Source organism: Drosophila mojavensis, unplaced genomic scaffold (assembly GCF_018153725.1).
Source record: "Drosophila mojavensis isolate 15081-1352.22 unplaced genomic scaffold, ASM1815372v1 contig_74, whole genome shotgun sequence".
Taxonomy (NCBI): domain Eukaryota; kingdom Metazoa; phylum Arthropoda; class Insecta; order Diptera; family Drosophilidae; genus Drosophila; species Drosophila mojavensis.
Genome location: NW_025318899.1, coordinates 11550916 through 11575332, shown reverse-complemented (window position 1 = coordinate 11575332; position 24417 = coordinate 11550916). Strand labels below are relative to the sequence as shown.

The 24417-nt window shown below is 41.0% G+C and overlaps 2 protein-coding genes across 4 annotated transcripts; both read left to right on the top strand.

Annotated features, from left to right (window-relative positions):
- Positions 1-2144: 2144 nt before the first annotated feature.
- LOC116804371 lies at positions 2145-2970 on the top strand. Of its 2 annotated transcripts, none has more exons than XR_006357595.1 (3): positions 2145-2281; positions 2414-2680; positions 2738-2970. XR_006357595.1 is itself a non-coding variant. In XM_032731556.2 (3 exons), exons 1-3 carry the CDS (start codon positions 2294-2296, stop codon positions 2792-2794), a joined length of 366 nt encoding a protein of 121 aa, XP_032587447.1. In that variant the 5' UTR covers positions 2246-2293; the 3' UTR covers positions 2795-2970. The 2 variants fall into 2 exon arrangements, 1 of the variants encoding a protein (XP_032587447.1); XM_032731556.2 differs by having other exon boundaries at positions 2246-2335.
- A 3676-nt stretch (positions 2971-6646) lies between these two features.
- Positions 6647-24378, top strand: LOC6582143 (G-protein coupled receptor dmsr-1). Of its 2 annotated transcripts, XM_032731409.2 has the most exons (5): positions 6647-6777; positions 6899-6973; positions 21436-21811; positions 22201-23309; positions 24104-24378. In XM_032731409.2, exons 3-5 carry the CDS (start codon positions 21750-21752, stop codon positions 24376-24378), a joined length of 1446 nt encoding a protein of 481 aa, XP_032587300.1. In that variant the 5' UTR covers positions 6647-6777; positions 6899-6973; positions 21436-21749. The 2 variants fall into 2 exon arrangements, with proteins under 2 accessions (XP_032587300.1, XP_032587301.1); XM_032731410.2 differs by lacking the exons at positions 6647-6777; positions 6899-6973 and adding an exon at positions 7002-7141.
- Positions 24379-24417: the final 39 nt, after the last annotated feature.

Here is a 24417-nt window from a genome sequence, read left to right as displayed (position 1 = left end):
AGCGACGGGAACGTGCATATATTAGCGATAATAAATTTTCTGTTTTTTCGGCTGTGCCCCCATGTGCTAACCGAAAAACCCGAAAAAATACCTTCCAAAAAGGAATCGGCCGATGAGGAATCATTTTCATTGTTGCTGGCTGCTTGGGACTCGCAGCAGCTGACAATATCAGCAGACGGCGCAATCCAACGATAAATATGATTTACAAAGCTCTTGCTTTTTGGCCAACTCAAACAAGCAAACAAACAAAAAATACACGAACAAAATACTGTATCAACAAAACGTAGCCAGACATAACAATATTTAGAGAGTTTTTGGCCCTCGAGCTAATCGAGCAGTGTACAAATAAGAAAAATTAATAACAAGCAAACCTCCAAGTGCTTTGTTTTTCAAATATGAGCAAATGCTTAAAAAGTTGCTAAGATAATCTTGTAAAAAAGTGAGTTTGCATATATTGTTTAATGAATGCCAGAATGTCAAGTCTGAGTGGATTTTTGTGACTGAAAACATTTGCTAGAGGGTTTGGCTGAAAAAAGCTCACATAGATATTATTATTATTTTCTTTAAATATTTATTATATGCCTTTATTATGATTCATATTGTTAAACATTTTTATACTCATTCACGAAAGTGAATCAGTATATTGGTTTTGTGCAATGTCCGTCTTGCTGTCCGTCCGTCTGTCCGTCTGTCCGTCTGTCCGTCTGTCCGTCCGTCCGTCTGTCCGTATGAACGCAATCTATTTCGGCGCTATTGAAGCTAGAGACTTGAAATTTGGAACACATACTCGTGTATATCTCCGATTTATAAAGTGTTAAAATTTTCCCGATCCGCCCACTAGGGGCGTGGCAAATCGGAAAATGCATTTTCCGATATACCAGAAATCATATAAGTTGAAGAGCTAGAAAGCTGAAATTTGGTATGTAGGTCCGCATCGACAACCCAAGATCACAAGCTATGGCGGATATATCTCCGCCCATTGGGGGCGTGGCAAATCGGATAAAACTGTATCTCCTAAAGTTGTAAACCTAGAATGCTGAAATTTTGCATGTCAGCTAATGTTATGATTCTATAAAGTCTAAAAATAAAATTATAAGTCTACACCCATTAGGGGCGTGGCAAATCGGACCTGAAGATATAGTGATTTTTCAAATTCTGCTATTTTTTGGACACTATTGATGCCAGAGATCTCAAATTTTGTATATATACTCGGGCTGATCACCCAAGACCAAAAAGCTTTGTCGGATATATGTCCGCCCACAGGGGGCGTGTCAAACCGCAAAAATGTATATCTCCTAAAGTATAATAGCTAGAAGCTTCAAATTTAGATAGTTGAGTTACTGGTAGCCTCATCTATCGATTCTCCAAAAAATAATTTTTACGCCTCTTTAGGGGCGTGGCATATCGAAAAATACCCTGTAGTTTTCACTTTTTTTGAGAGTAAGCATTCAAACTTTGCAGTTAGGGTACTGTTATCTCGTTCTAGAAACTGACCAAAAATGAGGTGTCTACGCCCAGTAGGGGCGTGGCAAATCGGAAAAGCCTGTATATTCTACAGTATTAGAGCGAAATTTAACTACTAAATTGTTGATGGGATGTGAATGAGTATTCCGCAGTCGGTAACGCCCGACTGCAACGTTCTTACTTGTTTATTTTTTTTTTTATTAAATTTGTATTTTGTATATTCATTAATTTAATATAATCTTTACCAAAATTTAGTTTTTATTTTATTTGTGCTGTGTTGCAGCAGTGCTTTTGAATTAATATACATTCTTTTTAATCATATTTAATTACTCTTAGTAGGTTTCTCTTAATTTCATCATTTCCTTTCTTTTATGCATTTTTAAAACCAGAAAATAGAGGTGCAAAAGCACCGACAAATATAACGCCATCAAAATATTATTTTCCTGAACTTTGAGCACAAAGACAAGCCAAAAGACAGTGCCAACTTTTAAGCACTTTCCTGCCACACTCATTCATCCACTCTCTCTCTCTCTCTCTTTGCCTCCATCTCATTCCCAGACCCTCTTTTTCTGTCTGTGGCTGACTTTTGTAATTTCGCACACATATGCCAAACTTAAATAAACGTAAAACAACTGTGAAAAACTTGTTCAGTTTGCTGCAGGTGAAAACATTCCAGAGGACTTGCTGAGCCGCTTTCAGTCCGCTCAGCCTGCTCAGCCCAGGCCCAGTTCCGTGCGGCGTTTCTTTGCTGCCATTTGAGATCTGAGCGCTTTGTTAGATGTGTCAACTTGTCAGGGTGACGCGCCAGTAGAATTGAGTTGAGTATTCAATGCCGGTCGCTTCAGCTTTGAGCCAACATCAAAGCTGTCTGGTAAACCACATAAAATTTCCATTTAGCTGCTAACGGCTGGCTTATTTAAATCCGTATGTATTTATTTTCCATTTTCAGTATTATGCCAAATTGATTGAATCTCCTGGGAGACACATGCAAATTACTTTAGTTATGTCAGTCAACAGAGCCAGAGCTCTGAGTGTTTACTACGAGCGTATTAATAGAACTGCAAAAGTTGAAATTAGCCGACGAGGAAAAATCAATTTGGCGACAGTTCGTGCCATAATGCAGAGTTGGCATGTCAGCTTCAAATGCGTATGTGAGGCATCTGCGGCATGGCCACAATTCGAGCCACAATTCGGGATGTCGATTATGAGACTAAGTGTGGTTAAAGCAGAAACTGCTAAAAATCCAATCAATAACATTCTTTTTATCCCACAGGCCAGACGTGCTCCGCATGGGGAATGTGTGTGGGGAATAGCCTGCCGCAGCTATTAACGCAGTCACGGAGACAAGGCCAGTGGAGACCCATTGGATATGCAAAGGCAGCCAACAAAACAGCCCCTGGGAGGATACCAACACTCATTCACATACAAGCACACACACATACACACTCACACATTTGTGGAACTTGACTGAACTGACGCTCAATAAACATTTCAAATGTTCAATTATTTTTCAATTGCATCGATTTACGCCGAGCATTCAAATGTTTTGGGACTCCACCTAATACAATATAAAATCTGCGACGCAAAATGACAACGAGACAGTTGATAAAGCCCTCGGTGACAGTCGGAACGTGTCGAGGGGAGAGCATGCTGGCTGCTGGGAGGGAGAGGATAGGGAGCGGATAGTGTACAAAGCATGATTTTTCGTGTTTCAATTTAGCACGTGACCCCATTGAATTAAAGGGAGTACATAGTTAGCCGGAAGTTATTTGACAGCCATTTCGCGTTGCCGCCGGCTAAAATGTGCCAGCCATTTGGATGCCACACAATTCCAAATCCAATTCAGCTGCTTTGCATTAAAGCGCAACCAAGACCTTCGCTGAAGCACTATATCCGCTGGCATCCATTCGACAACGACGACGACTATGTCGACTTTACTGCGGCTTACTCTGCGTATGCGTATTTTAGGTTGCGTGGGTTTGTGTGCTTTAGCCAGAGTGCCCGCCACAGTAAACAGGAAATGCTGACTTGACAGCGCCATCGTCCCTTACCCATAGAGCAGTCGATTCCTCACTTACCCCTCCGCCCACATTCCACACTGTCAAAAGGGGGCTCGGCAGCTGCCATGGCAACTATTCGCTTTACCGCAAAAACCAGAAACCATTTGGGCGGCGAAGCCCGACGCGATAATCCTTTCGATTGACTTGGACATTTTTTTTTCAGGAACTCAGCTAGTGGCAATGAAAAAACATGCTAATGATTTGGCAATCATTTCAAATAGCTGATTTTTTAAACTGCATTTATGCTTTGGGGTGTTGTCATGTCACCAAAGCAGCTTTTCAATTTTTAATCCTTAAAAATCCGACAAAACATTGTTATATGTCTTTATTTTATACTTTTTACAGCTTATGCAGCGTGTACATCATTTCGCCTGAATAAATCATAGAGCTATTGCCATAAATCACCCGAAAAAAGCAACAGCTAATCAACATACGTTAAAAGAGACGAATAACGAACATGACAACAAAAAATCATGCAAATTGAAATGGACACAGACACACATATAAATGCAGCAGATACTATAATCCAATGTATCAACATATGTGAGTGTGTGGGTATGTTGTGGGCTAAACATACAGTGGCTCCAACGCCAAATCGGACAAGACTATTTATTTATTTCAATAAGTATTTTCTTTAGCAGTAAGTTAACTTTTTACCGTTTTCACATTTTTTCTCAAATCTATTATGTATTAGTCCCCTAAAACAAAAAAAAAAAATTTTAATTTCAAATGACAACATTTTTTTTATTTTAAAAAACTAACAACAAGTCCGATTTTGAGCTTCAACGCCAAATCGGACAAAAGAAAACTGCAAGAAAAAGATCCGTTATTTGGCGGAGATTTTCGTTTTTGTTTTGCTTATTGCGTTTCGTTATGTTCTCAAGCTCATAGGCGTACAGTAACACAAATTATTTTTGCGAAATGGCTCCACGTGGGAAGCAAACTGGTGTTGAGGCACGCCAAATAATATTAAAACTGCATTTTGATGGCAAAACTGTTAGAGAAATAGCAGAGCTGGTCGGAAGAAGCAAATCTACCGTCCATGATATCATAAAAGGTTTCGGGAAGATGGAAGATTGATTAACAAAAGCCAGGAGGGAAAAAGAAAGCGATTAAACTCAAAGGGAAGAGCGGTCGATTATAAGGGATATTAAGGTTGATCCCTTTAAAACCGCAAAGGAACTAAGGATGTCATTAAAAACAAACTTTGGAAAGGATGTGTGTGACAACACAGTGCGCAATACTTTGCATCGGTATGATTTGCATGGCCGAGTTGCCCAAAAAAAGCCTTATATTAGCCCTAAGAACAAAGCGTTTAGGGTAAAATTCGCGAAAGAGTACTTGCTAAAAACGGATGACTTTTGGAATCATGTTAGTTGGTTGTATATCATATTAAATACCTTTCTTTTTTTGCTAATTATCTTATTTAAAGGTGTTGTTTACTGATGAAAGTAAATTTAATTTGCATGGGTCCGATGGTAAGGTGTATGTGTGGCGTAAACCAAATACTGAGTTTGAGCCCAAGAACACAATAGGCACTGTAAAGCATGGAGGAGGTTCAGTCATGGTTTGGGGCTGTATGTCGAGTGCGGGAGTTGGCCATTTGCACTTTATTGATGGCATACTCGATAAATTTGGCTACCTTGATATTTTGAAAAAAAATGTTAAGCAGAGTGCGGAGAAATTGGGAATACTTGAAGACTTTGCTTTCTATCAAGACAACGACCCCAAGCACACTTCAATGCTAGCTAGGCTCTGGCTAATCCACAATTGTCCCAAATTGATCCAAACGCCTGCCCAGAGCCCGGATATAAACGTAATAGAAAATCTGTGGGAAATTTTGGCGAGGAAAGTTTACCAAAACCGGTATAACAATCTGGACCAATTGAAAATGGGATTACTTGCAGCTTGGAACTCCATAGAGCCAGAAATCTGCAAAAAGTTGGTCAAATCAGTTCCCAATCGCTTGCAGGCTGTTGTCGCAAACAAAGGTTTTGCAACAAAATATTAAATATTAAGTTTTTCTCTTATTTTTTATTAAAGTTTTCTTTTGTCCGATTTGGCGTTGAAGCTCAAAATCGGACTTGTTGTTAGTTTTTTAAAATAAAAAAAATGTTGTCATTTGAAATTAAAAAATTTTTTTTTTGTTTTAGGGGGCTAATACATAATAGATTTGAGAAAAAATGTGAAAACGGTAAAAAGTTAACTTACTGCTAAAGAAAATACTTATTGAAATAAATAAATAGTCTTGTCCGATTTGGCGTTGGAGCCACTGTAAATCTAACCGAGAGCACAACACGCAGATAACCAAACGGTTTACGAGCGCCCAAAAAAAAAGGGTTAAAATTTATTTCAACATGGAATTTTCAAGTGTATTAAAATGTTTTATTTTTATTTCGATTTTCATTTTCATTTTATTTTTTCGCTGCTCATTGTTGCAGCAGCGGTGGTAACAGTGGCAGCAGCTGTTGTTGTTCTTATTGTTGCTACTTTGTGTGCAAAAAGTGTTTGCATTAAATCATTCGATGATTTATTATAGACTGCTTTGCCACTCGGGAGCTCGTCCGGTGTAAGTCCACATGGGAATTTTAATGGTTTGGCATTGTTGTAGTTGTTGCTGCCAAGTCTAGCCAAAAGTTTTTGCTACAAATAAGTAAAGTAAAACGAAATCGCAGCATGATTTTGGCAAGCCTAAAGACAAGCATAAGCAGTGCAGAATGTGGAGTTGAAGCTCAAGTGTGAGCCGTTCCATTCATAAAAACAACCGTTACTTACATTCCACAGCGCAAAGACAGGCAAACGCAAAAGGGCTGCAAGGCGCTGAGAGCCGTTGAGCGAAAGAGAGTGAGAGAGGCAGAGAGCTTTGCAGCGTCAACAAGTTTTTTTCTCTGTCGGTCAGCTGTTGTGGATGCCGAGTGGATGCCATCTGCACTTAGTACACCAGTTGCGCCTTGTGGAACGCAGGGCGTGTTTACAGTCGGACCAGCTGATTGGGCGCTGCCGCCGCCGCCGCCACCGCTGCCTCGGCCTCTGCCGCGCCGCGCTGGCAACACTTTCGTCAGGCGCACAGGAAACTGTTTCGTGTCGACTGTCAGCGCGGCCCGACCAGCTGGTCACAATATTTTTCAGCTTTTCAGTTGGCTTTCCATTGCGGCGCCGCACGCACGTGTCTCGGCAACGGTCACGAGTCGGCCTCAGTGGATCTCAGTAGCGCTCTGTCTGGCTTTGTACTTGTGCTTCGGTTCTCTGTGCCGTGTGTAGTCGAAAAAAAAAATTTAAAAATTTAAAATAAATAAAAATTATATATCTATATATTTAAATAATATTGGAAATTCTCATCGGCTGCGAACATAAAATTTTTGTGATTTTTTTAGTGCCATCGAGCAATGATGAATTTTGACTTTAACGGGCATCGTTTAAGCCGCTTCAGTTATCTGGCTGTTGGTTAGGTGAGTTTCTGGTTAAGCACAACTCAAAAACTTTTTGCGAAAGTTCACAAAGCTGTTTCGCTTGAGTATTAGGAGCTTAAAAAATCCGATGAATATAATCCGTGTAACGGTCACTGCTCCAGTGGATAAATATAATTTGAACTAGGATTTCCCTTTGTAGATGGGCAGGTAAGCTTTAAGGATGCATATTGAGCAATCTCATATACATTAAGAGCCCACACCTGTAGTAAAGGCTCTTCGCCTTAAGTAGCGCTTGAAGTTTTCCCCTGCTTATACTTAGCCCATAAAGTTTCCCTCGCTCCACAGGCACCACGGTGAGCCCATCTATTCTTATCTGAAAACAACTCGCTACACTCGTGGCCATTATTATAAGTACATGCTTGGCTTCAGTTTATGATCGATGTGACCACAAAAGTGCAATCGAAGTGCGCACAACTATCAACTGGCGTGTTGGTTTTTTCTTTCTGAATCAAATTTATGTCTTTCATATAAAACATATACTTTATAGTCCACATCGCTGCTGCGTTATAAACAAATAATAAAAACAACTCAAATTGCTTGTACATCTGCTTAGAGAACATTTCACCAACGCTTTATATCCGCCAGTCAGAAGGAAAATTCGCATAAAATTCAAATTCTAGCTGCGAGCAGGCAAAAGGACGAGAGACATAAACTAGAAACCTGCTCAAACCTTGAACAAATGAATCTAATATTTCTAGATACAATCTTCTTTCTGTTGTTGTTGTTGCCTTTCTCTTTTTTATTGCCAGACAATGAAGGCGAGAGTCCAGAAATGTTAGGGACGAGCTCAAACAATGTTGAAGAGGTTTCTGTTTGCCAAAATATTTTGCATGTATAGCGCAAAGTTTTCCAATTTCCCAGAAGGAAATTGTCCGCCGCAAAGTTGACTTAGCACAGCGCAAGCCTTTTTCACACAGCCAACGCGTCTTTTGTTTATGCAAAACTATCCGAACTTCTGTCAATAAAAGTCACAATAAATATTTCAATTTAAGTGCTGCTAACTAGCGCCCTAAAAACAAGCTAAAATCAACAGCTGTTAATACTTAAGCAAATACTATCTGGTATTTTAAGTGCGGAATATATAGTATAATTTTTCGCTCGATGTCTAAATGTTTCGCAAGCGTTGAAATTTTAGAGAAAGAGCATCGTTAGTTTTAATTGGCTCCGTCGGCGTTGACACATTTATTTGGACGCAATCTTTGCTGGCGTCGTCATTAGGCCGCAAAACATGTGCTGCCATTAGGCATTAGTTACTGAGCGACACTGCCTGACTGTCAGATACTCTGTAGAATGTGGGCGAAGTAATTGAGATCCTGACTGACAGAAAGATGTAGAAAACTAATGAATGACTAATAAATATCTTATAGAAAATAAAAATGAGTATTACATTTTCTGCATTTTTCTACCTTTTTCTTGTTTTTTCCGATTTTTTTTTTTTAAATTTTAAAAATAATAAAAAAAATAAATATAAGAAATCTTTACAGGCAATTTTTCTTGTCTTAACAGTGCTCAAAATAGATATATGTACACACACCGTACACATCTTCAATTTAACTCAACTTTTGCTGCTTGTACTTGGCTGTTAGTTGCCTTTAGCTGTTGTTAACAAGCATCTTAAGCACATGAAGCTGCACTTATCCACTTAGGGACCATCTGAAATCGAGTGTGTACATAAATTGTAATGTTTCATATACAATTATTTGTCTCCAGCTTCATCTTTATTACAGTCAGAGTCGCAGACGAGAGTCAAATGTCAATAGCCTATGTAATCACGGCGTCCCTCTTTAGTTTTATATATTTTTTTGTTTTTTGTGAACGGATTAAATGAAACCCTCAAAGTTTGGGCATTGGTCAAGTTAATAAGCAACATGGTATAAGTTTAGCTAATTAGCTTTTTGGTTATTTGCCAGTGAGCCGCTCTCATTGTCCATTGTGGTTTGATCGCAGTCGAGTGTCAGTCCGAATCCAAATGATATCTCCCCTTTGTCTTGGCTCTGCTGGACGGCTGCGTTTGTCTGTGGCAATGTCTGGGAATTCGCTTTGAAATATTAATTTGATTAAATGCTTGAGGCATTCAAATGTCTTCAAATTAAATATTTATAAAGTGAAATTTAAAGACATTTGAATGCTGAATTCCATTTTAGATGATTTAAATTCTTTGAAAATACATTTCCCTCTCGATTTGATGATTCCCTTGCTTTTGCCTGATGTCCTTAATGCCTTTGCGGCAATTCGTGCCAACACAATGTTGTCTAATATAACCTCTTATGTGGCTTAACTGATTATCTGTCAAAAAGTTGCGTATACGCCACATGTGCCGCATTATTGTATACGCGTCATAAATTAGGCGTCTTCCCAGCGGCACGCGCTACATTTTACAGCTTGTAAAAACAAAAGAAACTTGAGAAAAACTTTTCACTTACCAGGTACACACACGAGCGTTGCGTATACGCCCCGTGGGCGCCTTCTGTGGCTTGGGCGAGGCGGTTGAGTCAGCAAGTGTTAATGCAAATGGGTATTGCCAAAATAAATGACTATAGACTTAGTCCACATTAAGACCTTTTCAGTTTTAAATGAGCCACGTAAAGTGTTTGTCTAGTCCAGCCCTCAAATAAATTTAGATGCCCAGCAATTTTTCAATGGAAAACAAGAGAAAGAGGAAGAGAGAGAGAGAGAGAGAGTGAAGAAAACTTGTTAGAAAAATATCAATATAGAGCCCAAAATGCCGAACCACAGAATTAATACAGGCTGCGGTTGACAATGCTGTGCCCCAATCAATCGCAGTGGCCCTCGCCTTTGTGGCCATGCTGTTGGGCTTTTTTGCATATCCGAACCGAACCCCAAACGGATCAATATTTCAAGTTGGGCCTTGCTTCACCACTCTGCAGTCGAGGCAAAGCCCAGTTGATGGCAAAGTACTTGGAATAAATCAGTGCTAGCTGGTATTAAGCACAAATCAAAGGCAGCCAAACAGCATCTGCGTGCTGGCAACAGCAGCAGCAACAGCAGCAGCAGCGGCAGCAGCAGCGGCAGCACCAGCAACCAAAACAAACAAAATCACTTACGATGCAATTTTATGTTGTGCAATGGCAAAGGCAAGCCAAAAGCAAGGTCAACGGCAGCCACAGTCATAAAGCCAGAGGGTTCCTGTTCGGCGGATCACGTACCATCATCAGCGGATGCTGCTTCTCAGAAGCAGATGTGCATGAGTGATGGCGTATCCATATTCCATATTATAACTGTATATTCATCTGCACCCTCGCTCGCTACTTGCTAAAGTGTTGCATAAATCACGGCGAATATTACGCATACGCAGCGGGGCGTGGAACGGGTATGCGACTACGAATGCGACTGCAAATGGGAGTGCTCATGAAATAATCTGTCAGTAAATGCGGATGCGTTGAGTATTTGCGAAATGCATAAATAATGATTATTATACATTTAAGTAATAGTTTTGACAAGTGGCGAGACAGCAGAAGCATTAAATGCAATTAAACGTTGGGAGCTGTGGCAACAAGCTGAAAGCTTGAGATGAGCGTAAATTGCTGAAATTTGTGAAGATTATCAATTTAAATTTGCCAAGCAGCTGCTCTTTGAAATAGTGAAAATCTGAGAGGAAATTTATACGACTGCAGGGCAGAGCGCGTTAATCAAAAAACCCCGACCAGAATGTCTACTGTATAATTTTCGATTGTGATAGCTAGTACAATATATATATATATATATATACTATATATATTTACATATCTAATGTGCCTGCAGGCAAAAACCTTATTAGCCATTCATTCAGTTGATGGCCCAAACACTGTTGGCAACGGCACATTAAACAAAGTGCAATAAACCATTGCATGGCACGAGGAGCACACTTTGGGTCTTTAAGCCCAAGTGCTTTGTTTACTTGACCAGCATTAAATAAAAACTCTAGCAGACAGAGCGAAAGAGCGAGAGAGAGCGAGAGAGAGAGAGAGAGAGAGGGAGAGAGAGTGTGGGAGCAACGTTGCAATGCTTGAGCAAACAATGGCATCAACAATCGACAACAAATACACAAAAGATATGGCAGACGACCCTTAAAAGATTATAAAAAATGAAGTACTAAACGAGTGGGAGTCAAAGGGGCGGTACATAAGTAGCGAACCCTGCGCTGGCTATTATTTTACGAGAATCGAACACTGTGCAGACAGTTAAGCGGTTCTCCTAGCTAAACAATGTCTGTCAGTTATCAGAAAAGCTTCACTAATGCCTGAGTGAGAATTATTTGTCATGTGTTCCTAATAGATAAAACCGCGCACTTGGCTTGTTATCCTTTTTCTTCTTCTTCTTCTTCTTCTTATTTTTTAGCGTTTGGCTAATGTTTAAGTTATGAGGTTTTTGGCCCCGGCTGGCTGCTGGCACGTAGTTTATTCATAGTAGCAGTCGTCGTATTGTTTTTTGTTTGTGGCGTGAAGACAAATGGTAGCTGTGGTTGCCTGATTTACATATGCTTAGCAGCTGTCATGGCCAAGTGCTAAGCGAAGGCATTTGCCATTTCTCAACGCCTTTGCAACTAAAGCGGCGCCCGAAAATTGCATTTTATCAGCGAGACAAACATCAAATGCACAAGCAAGACAAGTCAGAGACAAATAACAACTGGGACTGGGACATGAAAGAGGCAAATCGTCTGTCTCTGCCTCCTTCTCCGTGCCTCCTCCTCTGCCTATTCCTTGGGAGTCATTCAAATGCCAGTGCTGGAAATATATATACACCAAGCAGGCTGCCAAGCAGGAAGCACGAAGGACATTCTTATTACCTGATGTTGACATTTCTCAGCATGTCAGCCAGACGCAAGGTACGTCACGTTTGCGGCTTGTAAGTGATCCAGAAAGAACTGTCAGCAGCTGCTCTTTGCAATCACGCTGCATTTATTGGAATAACTCTTGAGAGATAGCAAAATATATTTAAATTGAATCAAACTTTCAGTTAGGAATTTAAATGTTTAATATATTTACTCTATGTGCTCTATATGCTTAGCCCGCACTATCATCATCATTATAGCATTAGCTTTATCTTGCTGATGGCGCAGCTAATTCGAGTCAATTATTCAGCAAGCACTCACTGGAGCCCGCATCTGGTCAAGCGCTGGCTTTGTCATACGAGCCACGTTAAAGGTGTGCTTAAGCTGCATTAGCGGCAGCACCTCAATTGCCACTTGCAGGAGTCGGGAGTAGCCAACGCCCTCTGCTCACCCCTTTTTCGTTAGTTATCGCTGATTGCACTGACTTTGCAGAAGCAGCAGCAGCAGCAGCAGCAACAGCAGCTGTGTCGACAATTTATTAAATTCCCCATGCGCCGCCCACTGCTAAGCAACTGGCAGGAGTCGACATTCGACGGGGGCACGTGAAAAATGCGCTCGAATTGCTGGGGTCAGCCAGGATATATACTTATGTGTAGCCAGTCGACCCACATGGTTGGCGCCGGAGCAACCGCCATATGTCAATGACCAAATTGTTAATGTGCCACAGGAGGAGGCGATGGGGCCACTTAGGACTTGGCCACACTTTGGGACAGTTTCTATAAACCTTTATTATGCCTGAATATTTACAAGTTTGTGAAAATATTTTTGTATTTTATTTTTATTACACATAATTCTGTATTTAATTTCAAGACAAGTTTCGGACTTCAATATGAAATCTGAGCAAAAAGTTGCTGAAAAGAACTCGATTAACTTAGCACGAATTACTTTTTATTCAACGAAATTCGCTTAGACAGTGGATAGCATGAAAATGGGCTCTGAGGCGTTAGGGTAATTGAGGTGTCGGCTTACACATTTTCTGCTGCTGCCGCTGTCTGAAAACACTTTTTGTCCGTCCGAATTCTCTCACCTTGGCTGTCTCAGTTTCCTGTTTCTTGTTTTTTTTTTTTGCTTCTTGTATTTTTATTATGTTGCTTACCCTCCCACTCCCTCACTCTTTCTTTTTCTATGCATGTCTCAAGTGCACTAAAGTGCCTTTGGCTACTTGTTTTTCAGCTGCGTGGACACACACACACACACACACACACATACACATTGAACAAATATGTTGCTGTTTAGTGGTTTGTTTTTTTCAGCGACTTTGTGCAAATTTTATGAACTCACGACTGCAGCAACTGTAGCGTAGTGTACTTGGGCTGTTCTCCTAAACAAGTTATGTAATATTCCAAGATTTTTGAACAACTAGTTGACCTCATTTCGGAGCACTTCGGGCGACTTCCATGCATTTGCCACTTTAACTTAATTAAAACAGCAGCCAGCTCTTTATGCCCAACTTTCAACTTGAATTTTTGAAAAAAAAAAACGAAGAGAGAGACAGAGAAAAACATAGCGAGAGAGAGAGAGAGAGGGAGAGAGCGAAATGTGTCTTCCTTAAAGTTGACAGTAAACACGAAAGCTGTGCACAGTGCGAACGGTTTGATAGCAGTGATTCATTTTTCCTTTTTCCATTTTTCATTTTTCATGCAGTCAGTTAGCCACTTGAAATGTCGCTTCGGCTTTGCTGTGAGCTCAAGGTAAATGTTGCTGCAGCCGCAAGTGCGCTTGTTCTGCTTGTTATTCGAAGGTCCTTCAGCAGGAGGCGAAAGAAAAAATACAGCTGGCAGTGCGAGTCAAGTGCTGGGTGAAATTTTTCGGCGGATCGCTTTTGTAGTCAATTTGCCGTATGAATATGCAATTTGGCTTTGAGCTTTCGCCAGCAACAGCTGTCGGTTTGCATGGGTTAAAGGTTGAGGGTTCGACCTTAAAGTGAACTCAGCCAGAAGGCATCAAAGCTGCTGCCAATAAGTGAATTCAATCGGCTACACACGCATCTGTGATATGCATACGAATATACCTTAGGATCTTAAAGCTAAAAGGCTTTGAGTAAGTCAGCCCAAAAACCACTTTAACCCAATTTAATTGTTGGGAGGTGCGCACAGCGTAAAACGTGGCGTATGCGTAATAAAACGTATTGCGCCTAAAAGATATACAGACAACAAACTGGTTTTACGCCCCGCTGCATAAAAAGCAACAAATTTGTAGTCAAGTGAAACTAACTAAATGAAATTTATGCGGCTGTTCGTGAGCAGCTCCCTGTGGCTATAAAGCACGTGCAAAAAAACTGGGAAAAAACTGGAAGCGAAATAAAATATTTGTGGCACGACAACAGCAGGCAAAAAATATATTTTAAAAACATTTTTAAAGCGTGAAAATATGAGGGAAAAGAAAAATGAAAAGTAATATGAATGAACACAAATTGTGCGTAGGGGCAGAAAAAAGAAATTTGGTAATTTTGTAATGAATATTATTTATACACGAACAGACAAACGGAACACACGTGCGGGTCTGTGAACAGGCCTCAAGTAGGCTGAATAAAATTACCATTAGCATAAACTCACCCGGACACACACATGCATACATATACGCATACTTGTGGATTAGCCTTTATAATATATATTAGTATTTACTTCACACCAGCGACCGAAAATTTAATTGTGCGTGTTATACGGGGCTGACACTGGGGAATGGGACTGGAGAATGGGTCCATAGGTAATGAATCGATAAGGCATTGCCCGGCGGGTAATACCCAAAATGAAAAGTTAAGCGTTTCGCTTGGAGTGGGCAACGCCAGCAGAATCAATGCCAAGCACCACTGGGAGGGAGCTGGGAGGGGGGGCTCAGCAGGAGCTTATCAACTTTTTCGAATGCCTTTCGTGCATATGAATTCAAATTATGTTTGCCCGCTTGAACTGGTGCTTTAATGATGGAATTTTCAATTGTTCAGAAATTGTTTGAAAAATGCTGAGCAAAAGTTTGATGAGTAATTTTTATAGAAAATTACAGCGAATACAAATTGAAATACATATAGCATACTTTTAGGCAGCCAACAAATAAGTCGAGCTTTTATTTATTCCAATGAAAGATTACGTGGTTAGAGATTTTGTTACCCTCAAGGTAACTTGATCTGTTAAAGAAATAATTTAGTATATATATATTCTTAAGGGGTATAGAGCTTATAGAGAAAGGTATTTGGGGTGCAGCTAATATAGAAAAGGTTTTATTGATATTTGATACACTTCTAGCTCTAGACTCGGTGGCGTCTAAGTCTTCTCCTGAAACTGGGGCGGGGCTGTGAGCTGTGCTGCCTAATCGTCTAGCCAGGTGAGAGTTTAGTCTCTCTAGGTAATTTGGTGTATTTAAAAGTGCCCAGGAATATCACACGTAATGCCCAAGCGCTTACTTTAAATTCAATCGAACAAAATTATTAATCAATTTCTTATTTGATATTGTAAGCAGGTCCATCAATCATTTGACTTTATAGTATATATGCTCTCAATATCTTTTTATGACAGCTTGCTTTTGGCGCAGCAGCTGGTCCTTGCTTATTAGTTGTCCAACTTATTATACCTTATTATGACATTGCATTTAAAATTTGTTGACTATGGAAAATTGATGGCATTTCCTTGACTTGCTCTTCTGCACAATTTACTGTAATTTTCTCTTTTGCTGCCCATTTTTTTTTTCACTTTGTCTGGCTTTTTTTCGCTGACGAATGGTCCGCAAAATTGTTGCTTTTTTTTTAGTGGAGATGAAATTGAAAAAGCAGCGCACGAAAAAGGCAAGTCAGGCTGCTGCCAACAGGTACTGGTGATAAATTAAAAAATAATATCTATAAAGCTTTGCGGCCAAAAGCAAACGCGCACTTGAATCCCAAGTACTGCGAGCGTTTCCTTCCCATCTTTCCTATTCCCCTTGCTCTTCAAATTTCTGGCGCTATTTATCTTTTATTAACTCGACTAATACAAATTTCGCTGGCGCGCTGCGGATATTATTTTTATTTGTTGTCACAACTTGACAGCAAACGAGGGCGGACCGCGCTGTGGTCAGCTGCAACATGTGTTTGCTCGCTCATGTCCAGCCCCATGAGCTGGCCGCAATTACCAACCGCCCGACCGACCGACCGACCGACCGCTGTTTTCTAGCCGTTTTTGCTTGTTTCAACCATTTTCATTAGCAAACAGTTTTATGGCACAAATGAGCAAGGCGCATTAAAACAAAATGCGAATTTAATTTTCTAGCAAATTGCAGCAACAAATTGGCTGCAATTGTGCAGCTAATTACAGTTGACATATTAATTGACATTTTTTATGTGCCAGCTCAATTTGTAGAGCTCTCCACAAAGTGAAATTATTGTATGGTAAATATGTCTATAGTATTTATGCTTTCTGCAATATTCATGCATTTTGTTGCTCAATTATTTATCTGCTCAAAAGTATCATAGTGTACGCTTTCTCAAAAAAAAAAAAAAAAAGGAATACATAATACTTAAATACATAAAAAATGTGTTAATAAATAATTTAAAAAATATTAATAAATACAAAAATATTAATAATAAAAAAATATTAATAATAAAAAATATTTAAATGAATAAATATAGCTAAATATTAATTTAAAATAATAAATAAATAAAAATATCAAAAATATAATTAAATAGAAATAATAATAAAATAAATAAATACTTAAATGAATAAATGCATATAAATACTTATTTAAATAAAAAAAAAAAAAAAAAAAAAAAAAAAATACAAAATAAATTAAATACATATAAAAAAATAAAAATAAATAAAAAACATACAAAATTAATTAAAAATAAGAAATAAATATATTGATAATAATTTATGTATGCATAAAAAACGAAATGAATATTTAATTAATAAATTTATTAATAATAACTTATTTATGCATATTAAAGAATTAATAAATATATAATTAATAATTTATTTATGCATATGCATATGCATATTTATTTTGTACGTTAGAGCTTACTTGTTTTAAAATGCCAAACGAGTATTGCGCAGTTGGCCACGCCCAACTTTCGGGTTTTCCCTATTTTCCTGTACTTCCCCATAGGGAATTCAATTAAATGATTATGCAGCCAAACGAATCTAATAAATTATCTGTTATTATTAATTAATAAATGCAGGAATGTTTATTTGTATTGTTGTTGTTGTTGTTATGAAATTAATAAGGTGAGACGCGTATTTGCTGTGACGCTCAGCAGCTTGCTATGAATTTATTGATACTTTATGGACTGCGACTGGGGCCGAGCAGTTAATCAACTGCCAATTGGCAACTGCCAATGGAATAAATCCAAAACTAAGGCCATGCAGACATGCACACAATAAACGCACTCATAAACAATGAGCCAGACAATAAGCCGTCACAGATAAGATATAAATAGCTATTATGATGGCCAAATGCAAATTAAAAAGAACCAAAAGGGGGCGGGCGTAGCAAATAATGTTTTATTGACCCTGCACCGTTGCGCCACTTGTTGCGCACATTAAACAGTTTGCTTTAGCTGTTTGCCGAATGATATTAATTATTTATAAACAAGCAGCATCGATTTTAGCCAGGCTAAGAGTTGGGGGAGGGGGGCGTTACGCTAAGCTAATTGAAACAAAAGACTCGCCTGTCAGACTGCTTATTATGCAATATATTTGCTGCAAATACTCGGCTCGAGTGGCGCTTCAGCTCGTGGACAGTTATTACCTTGACCTAAGCCAGTTGCTCTGCCTGCACAGTTCCATGTGTTTCGCATGTCCTGTCAAGTGGGCTTTGTGTATGCGTTTTTCCATTTTTTTTTTTTTGGGCAATGAAATGTGCAGCTTGTCCCTTGTGCTGTGTGCTCCGCCATGTGCCCGAATAGCCGCCAACTGTGGCTCTGTTTATCTGCCTGTTTGTTTATGAGTGGCCCGAACTTTTGATCTCTCTGCCATAAGCGTTGGCACATTTCGCCTGTTTTTCTGTTTGCTCACGTTGCTTTCGCCAACATTTTCTGAATGCTTAATTACAAAATTCTGCTGTGTGTGTGTGTGTGTGCGTGTTCTTCACGCTGTTTCACCTCAACAAATATTTGACTCTCTCTCTCTCTCGCTCTCTCGACTCTGCCTGCCCAACCGAGTTTCAGCAAACAGTTTTAAAGTCATTTCACAGCCATAAATAATTTGTAAGGCTGACATTTAAATTTAACCAGCAGCCTTTTTTATTAAAGAACAATTCTTGAAGCTGCAGCATATTCGAGTCGAGCCGGACGGACAGAAGGAGCTAAACTTGAAGTGCGTCTAACGAGCAGTGGGCCAGTGGGCACATGAATAAAGTTTTGCACAAAGAGCTAGTGAAACCCTTGAGGCGTCTCAGCTGGCAGTTGATTTGGCAACTAATGCTCCTCGCTCTGGCATAGCCTTGGACTGGCCAGCATGGCCAAGTCGGGCATATCAAGTCACCATTGCCACGTGTCTGTGCTGGAATTACCTTTGCAAAGGCTCAAGATTGAATGGGAATCCGATTTTACAGTTCGCAACGCACACGTGTGTGCAATTACACACACACACAGGCACACACAGAGAGAGAGAGAGAGAGAGAGAGTAAGAGAGAAAATACTCATAAATGTAGCATTCATTGAGAGCTCTCTAAGGTCAGTATTGAATGCTGGACCGCTGCGAGCGCCGGAAGTAGCTGCCAGAAACCGTTAGGAAATCATCAAAAGTAATAAGCGGAAGTAAATTTGCCCGAAGCAGACACAACCAAATCAGATCAGCGTAAATAATTGAGCAGATGCCCGCTCCCATATAATATTCAAACGATATTAAAGCCACAGGAAAATAAATAAATATTCAGCTACAGCATTCACATGTTCGGGCAATCTTAAAGCAAATGTAGCTGGGATTCGTTCGAGCGCCTTTTGTTAGCATTTTGCACATTTTTTGTATGTTTTTGTTGCTCTCAATGGCAGCGTGTGATTTTTGGGCTATTCTTTCATTTAGAAAAAACCTTTCAGCCATTTTGCTTTTAGTTGTACTTTAGCTAATTGCTTTGTCTTGTTGCTGATACGACGTATTTTTTTTCTGTTGCCTTTCTTTTTTTAGCCTTTTTAGTCCGTTATGCAACAATTGGCTGTTCTGGTTACCTCATTTGATGCACTATTGGAGAACAATATAAAAGTCTAAGCAACTCAACTCGGTTTAGAGTAATCGCGATTCGTCTATACCCAACATTGGAGTTTCTCATTTAATTTGCAGTTTAGCTTTCGGTTGGCTAGATTGGCAATACTTTTAAGTTTTCGCCACAAGTTTTCTTGGCCACAATGTATAACCCAATTGTTGCCGTATTCTTGGCATTTTTGCTTTGTTCTAATGGCTTACAGGAAGCAAACAAAACCCAAATGCTGTTAAAACTTGAGAATTGTATTTAGCTAATGCCCTGAAGCGTTTGATGCTGAGTGTTGAATGTGTTGAGTGTTGAATGTGTTGTTGTTGTTGTTGTTGTTGTTCGAGGATTTCAATTAATTTGCGGCGATGCCCAAGTGAGCCTGGTCCTGACAGACAGCTGCCCCGCACCGTTCTCAAGTAGTTTCAAGTACTGCCAATTACAGCGATTCGATGGACTATCAGTCATTCAAATAGTCCTTCAAATGTAATTATTGAAGTTGTGCTTCAGCCCAGCAAAGTGGCCCATCTAAATGCACAGCATGTGCCTGACTTGAGCTTTTACTACAAAGACCACCACATAAAATAGGCTAGAACAGGACTCCCGCTACCACTCCCACTCTCTCAGAATCTCTCGCTCCCGCCCTCTGCTTATTTAAAGCACAGCATGTGCCTGGGCCACACTTAATTGAATTCTGTGTAGGTCTTCATAGAACTGTGCGAAACAGTAATAAACAAATAGCTTAAATTACTTGGCAACCACACCCTAGACCAGGCTGGCAGCTGGCCTCAAAGTCCAGCAGTCACTCAGTCAGTCAGTCAGTCAGTCAGTCGTATGCTTAGACAGGCCACGGTCTGATGCTTTCAAATAAAAACGTATACGCACCGTATGCCGCACATTAACGACTAAGAGCATTGTATTCGGCAGCTGGGCACATTAGCATCTTCTTTGGTCTGGGAAGACTCAAGCAAGCGCAAGGCGTGCAAATCGAGGCAAGTCACGTAATGCCCAACCATCGAACAACTTGTTGATGCCGCTAAGGACTTCGTGGCATGAAATGAAACATGGCAAGCAGTGGGCATTTAATGCCAAAGCAAACTCTATTTAAATGATCTAATGAAGCCGTTTAGGCCATTAGCACCGTCCACGGCTCAATAATGGCCTATTTGAAGACACTGGCCTAGTTTTAATTACCCTGCCAACCAGCCAGCCAGCAGCTGACGCCCATTGACTTTCACTTGCTTGCAAATATGCCAGGCTCTTCACAGTTTAATTATGTTGCATAATTTGCACCGATACGCAGCTCGTTAGCTGCAGATGTGGCAGCCAATAGAGCCAGTAGATTATGCCTCAATTTGTTGCTCCAACTAGGTCAAGCTAGGCTTACAATTGACTCAACGAGGCTGGATGGCGCCGCAGATAAGGAGCTGCTGACAATAGCTTGTCGAGTGACCGAAAATATGCCAACATATGCTGCACAGATATACAATGCCAAGGAATGTTTTTCATCTATTTGCGAAGGGTTAGACCCAAGTGCTGGGCGAAAAGTTTTAATTAAATATTGCAGACGACTCGGGCCATGTGGGAGCCACATTTATATTTGCAGTTGCAGCAACGTTCAGCAAAGTTCAACCAGAGCCAAATGTGGCTAACGAAGTGCAAAAAGCCAAGTGAGGCATGCACAAACCGAGCACCGAGCACCGAGCACTGCAATGACATTTCTTTTCATGCTACTCACATTGCGTATACGTAATGTGTGCTTTAGTGTGTGTGTGGTCTTTGCTGGCGGCTGCTGGCCCGCAGCCAACTGCTCATGGACATGGCCAACGTGGACAACCAAAAGTTTGCTTTGATCACAGCAGCTGGCAGAACTTTTCTAATGTGAAGACAAATGACTTGTAACAGCACACTTCTTCAACTCTTCTGCTCAACTGGCGTATGCGTAACATTGATAGCAGCTGCTTCGTCTTTCCGTTGAGCTTGTAAACTATTTGTTCACGCATTAGTATTCGCTTTCTTTTTGGCCAATTACTTGGCCCAAACCCTGCCGGACATGAACAGTTATGGCTTATAATTGTGAAAGCTTTTGTCAGAGTTGCGCTGTCTTAAATGCTTTGCTCCAGCTGTTAAAGGTCTGCCTTTAAAAGTATATAGCAAACATGAGCTGTAGAGCCAATTTCACCTTTACCTGCATCAAAATTTTCCAACTTGTCATTCACAGCTGAATAATTTCGGCTTCTTCAGTCAGCAAAATGCCCAATTTGTCTTCCTTCAACTTCAACTTCAACTTCAACTTCAGTCTCAACTTGAACTTCAACTTGAATTAATGACACGTTGTATTTAATTTAGTATTTGCATGTGGCCAGGCAAAGTTGTTCGCTGCCAACACGAACTGAGGGCAACACGTTATAATTTGTCTGCCATAATTTAGAGCTGTATAAATATTTGGCTTATTTAATTTCAGCTACGGAACGAGCATAGAGGAAACAATTTAAGTATTGGAATATCGAAGGGCGACCGCAGCGCAAGAATATTAATGAGGAGGCAGAGCTCGGGGCGCGGCTTGATGTTGACAGCGAGCAGCTGAAACGCAACTGAAGCAGCAGCTGCCAGGGCCACAAAGGCCACAGTCCCAAGTAGCGGTTGTTATAGCGACTCCGCCTGGCCATTCACACCACGGACGCAATCAGGCGAGGCAAACACTACCACACCTACTACCATCACCACCACCACCTCAACTTCCCCCACCGCCGTCATCTGACGACCAAAATTGACAACATGGTCACGAACATGTCGGAGCCGCATTATTGCGGCGCTAGCGTCGATGATTTTCACACGAAGTAAGTTGATTGGAATGGGCGGAATACAGAATGCGGCAAGTGGCAAGTGGCAAGTGGCATGTGGCATGCGGCATGCGGCATGGCCTGCCGTGTCAGAGTACTAATTACTTTTTGTTGTTGCTGTTGTTTCTTGGTTTAAATGTAATTTACATAATAATTTTCTTGCCCACGTGTGAACTGGCGTGTGCATAAGAAGATCACCTGCTTAATTGCCATGAAATGTATTTTTTGGAGCTGATTATACGCTGCGTATACTGAATATTCATTCATCCCATCAGCATGACTCCGCAAATTGCCTAATGAGCAGGAAGCTGCATATTTTCACAGTTCATTTTAATTTTGTTTATATTGAGTATTGATTCAACTGTTATTTCCTCTAATCCACACAGCTATAAATATATCCATGGCTATTTTTCGCTCATCGTCTGCATCTTGGGCACCCTGGCCAACACCTTGAACATAATTGTGCTGACGCGTCGCGAGATGCGCTCCCCCACCAATGCGATACTCACGGGCCTGGCCGTGGCCGATCTGGCCGTCATGCTGGAGTATATACCCTATACTGTGCACGACTACATACTCAGCGCGCGTCTGCCGCGTGAGCAGCAGCTCAGCTATGGCTGGGCCTGCTTCATCAAGTTTCACTCGATCTTTGCGCAAGTGCTTCACACCATCTCCATTTGGCTGACAGTTACGCTGGCCGTCTGGCGTTACATAGCCGTTAGCTATCCGCAGCGTAATCGGATTTGGTGCGGCATGCGCACCACCACAATAACCATAGCGACAGCCTATGTGGTGTGCGTGCTGGTGGTGTCGCCGTGGCTCTATTTGGTCACTGCGATAGCCAAGTTTCTGGAGACACTGGATGCCAATGGCAAGACGATTCGGTCCGTGCCCTTGAGTCAATACATCTTGGACTACAACAACGAGGAGCACATCACGATGCAAGTGATGTCCAGCACCACGCCGGACATGGCCTGGTCTGTGGCCACGGGCGGCAGCAACACCACAGTGGTCAACATGCCAAGTTCCTCCACAGATTTGCCCACCCCAATGACAACAGTTCTACCCGACACGGGAGAGCGCAACGTGACGGTCTACAAATTGTACCACAGCGAGCTGGCGCTGCACGATCGACCTCTGCGCAATGCCACATTTCTCATTTACAGCGTGGTGATCAAGCTGATACCCTGCTTTGCCCTCACCGTGCTCTCCGTGCGCCTGATTGGCGCTCTGCTGGAGGCGAAAAAGAGACGCAAGATACTCGCCTGCCATGCGGCCAACGATATGCAGCCCATTGTCAACGGCAAGGTCGTCACGCCCACGCAACCCAAAAGCTGCAAGCTGCTGGAGAAGGAGAAGCAAACGGATCGCACCACACGCATGCTGTTGGCGGTGCTGTTGCTGTTTCTCATTACAGAATTTCCACAGGGTATCATGGGTTTGCTGAATGCGATGCTCGGCGATGCGTTTCTCATGCAGTGCTACCTTAAGCTGAGTGAGTATTAGCTTTGGATTAAGTACAGCTAATTTTAATTTAATGTTGGGACATTTTATTAAATAAACTCAGGGCGTGATTTAAATATAATTTGAAAAGCGATGTGACCAGATGTGCATAAAGAATAAAAACTCATTTATCGTAAAGTCCTTTTAAACTCCGCTATCGATATATTTCTATTGTTTCGATATTTTTGCATTTTAAACCAAAGCTTGCAAAAACAGTTGTCCCTTTCATTCTTTGCACTCACTTCGCAATATCAACGAACAAAATTCATGCTCACTCGCATCTTGCTCTGTGCACGAAACTTCGGTTCTTTTCGTGAACTATTCGTGTGCTGCTCTTTCAACGAACATTGTTTAGCGAGCGACACGATTGGCGTTCGCATAATGAGAGTCAGTGAGAAAAATTCAGTGCAAGCGGTCATCACATTCACATACATATGCACGTTATCGATGTGATTACTGAAGACTGCTCTCCCACTCATACTAAGGCATGCAATCAAATGGTCGGGGAAGAGAGAAGAGCAAATCCAATCAAGCCGATCGCGAACGAGCTCGTTAATGAGGCGATGTCGGTTGCTCTCTGGGCTTTTCTCAGAATGTGATTTAACATATTTTTGATATATTTATAAATCTCTTTGTACATCTCTTTCAAAAGAGGCAGCCCAACTAGTTGTAAGTTTTCTTTTTATTGTTACGCATTCTGCCAACAGCAACACGGCTTGCTTGGCAGAGTGCAGCCGTTAGTTGCGCTGACGCTTATTGCCTTTCCATTCGTATGTCTCATTTTAGGTGACCTAATGGACATCTTGGCACTTATTAATTCGAGCATTAATTTCATACTCTACTGCTCGATGAGTCGACAGTTTCGCAGCACCTTCACGCTGCTATTCCGGCCGCGCTGGCTCGACAAATGGCTTCCTCTGTCGCAGCATGATGGCGACGGTCGCGACGGTGCTGGCGGTCGGTTGAATGGCTATGGCAGGGAGCGACTGGTGCAAACGGATGCTGTTAGCAAGAGCATGGCCATTGATCTGGGCCTGACGACGCAAGTGACGAACGTGTAGCAGGAATGCAGCAGGGCAGTGTCGACAGCGGCAACAACA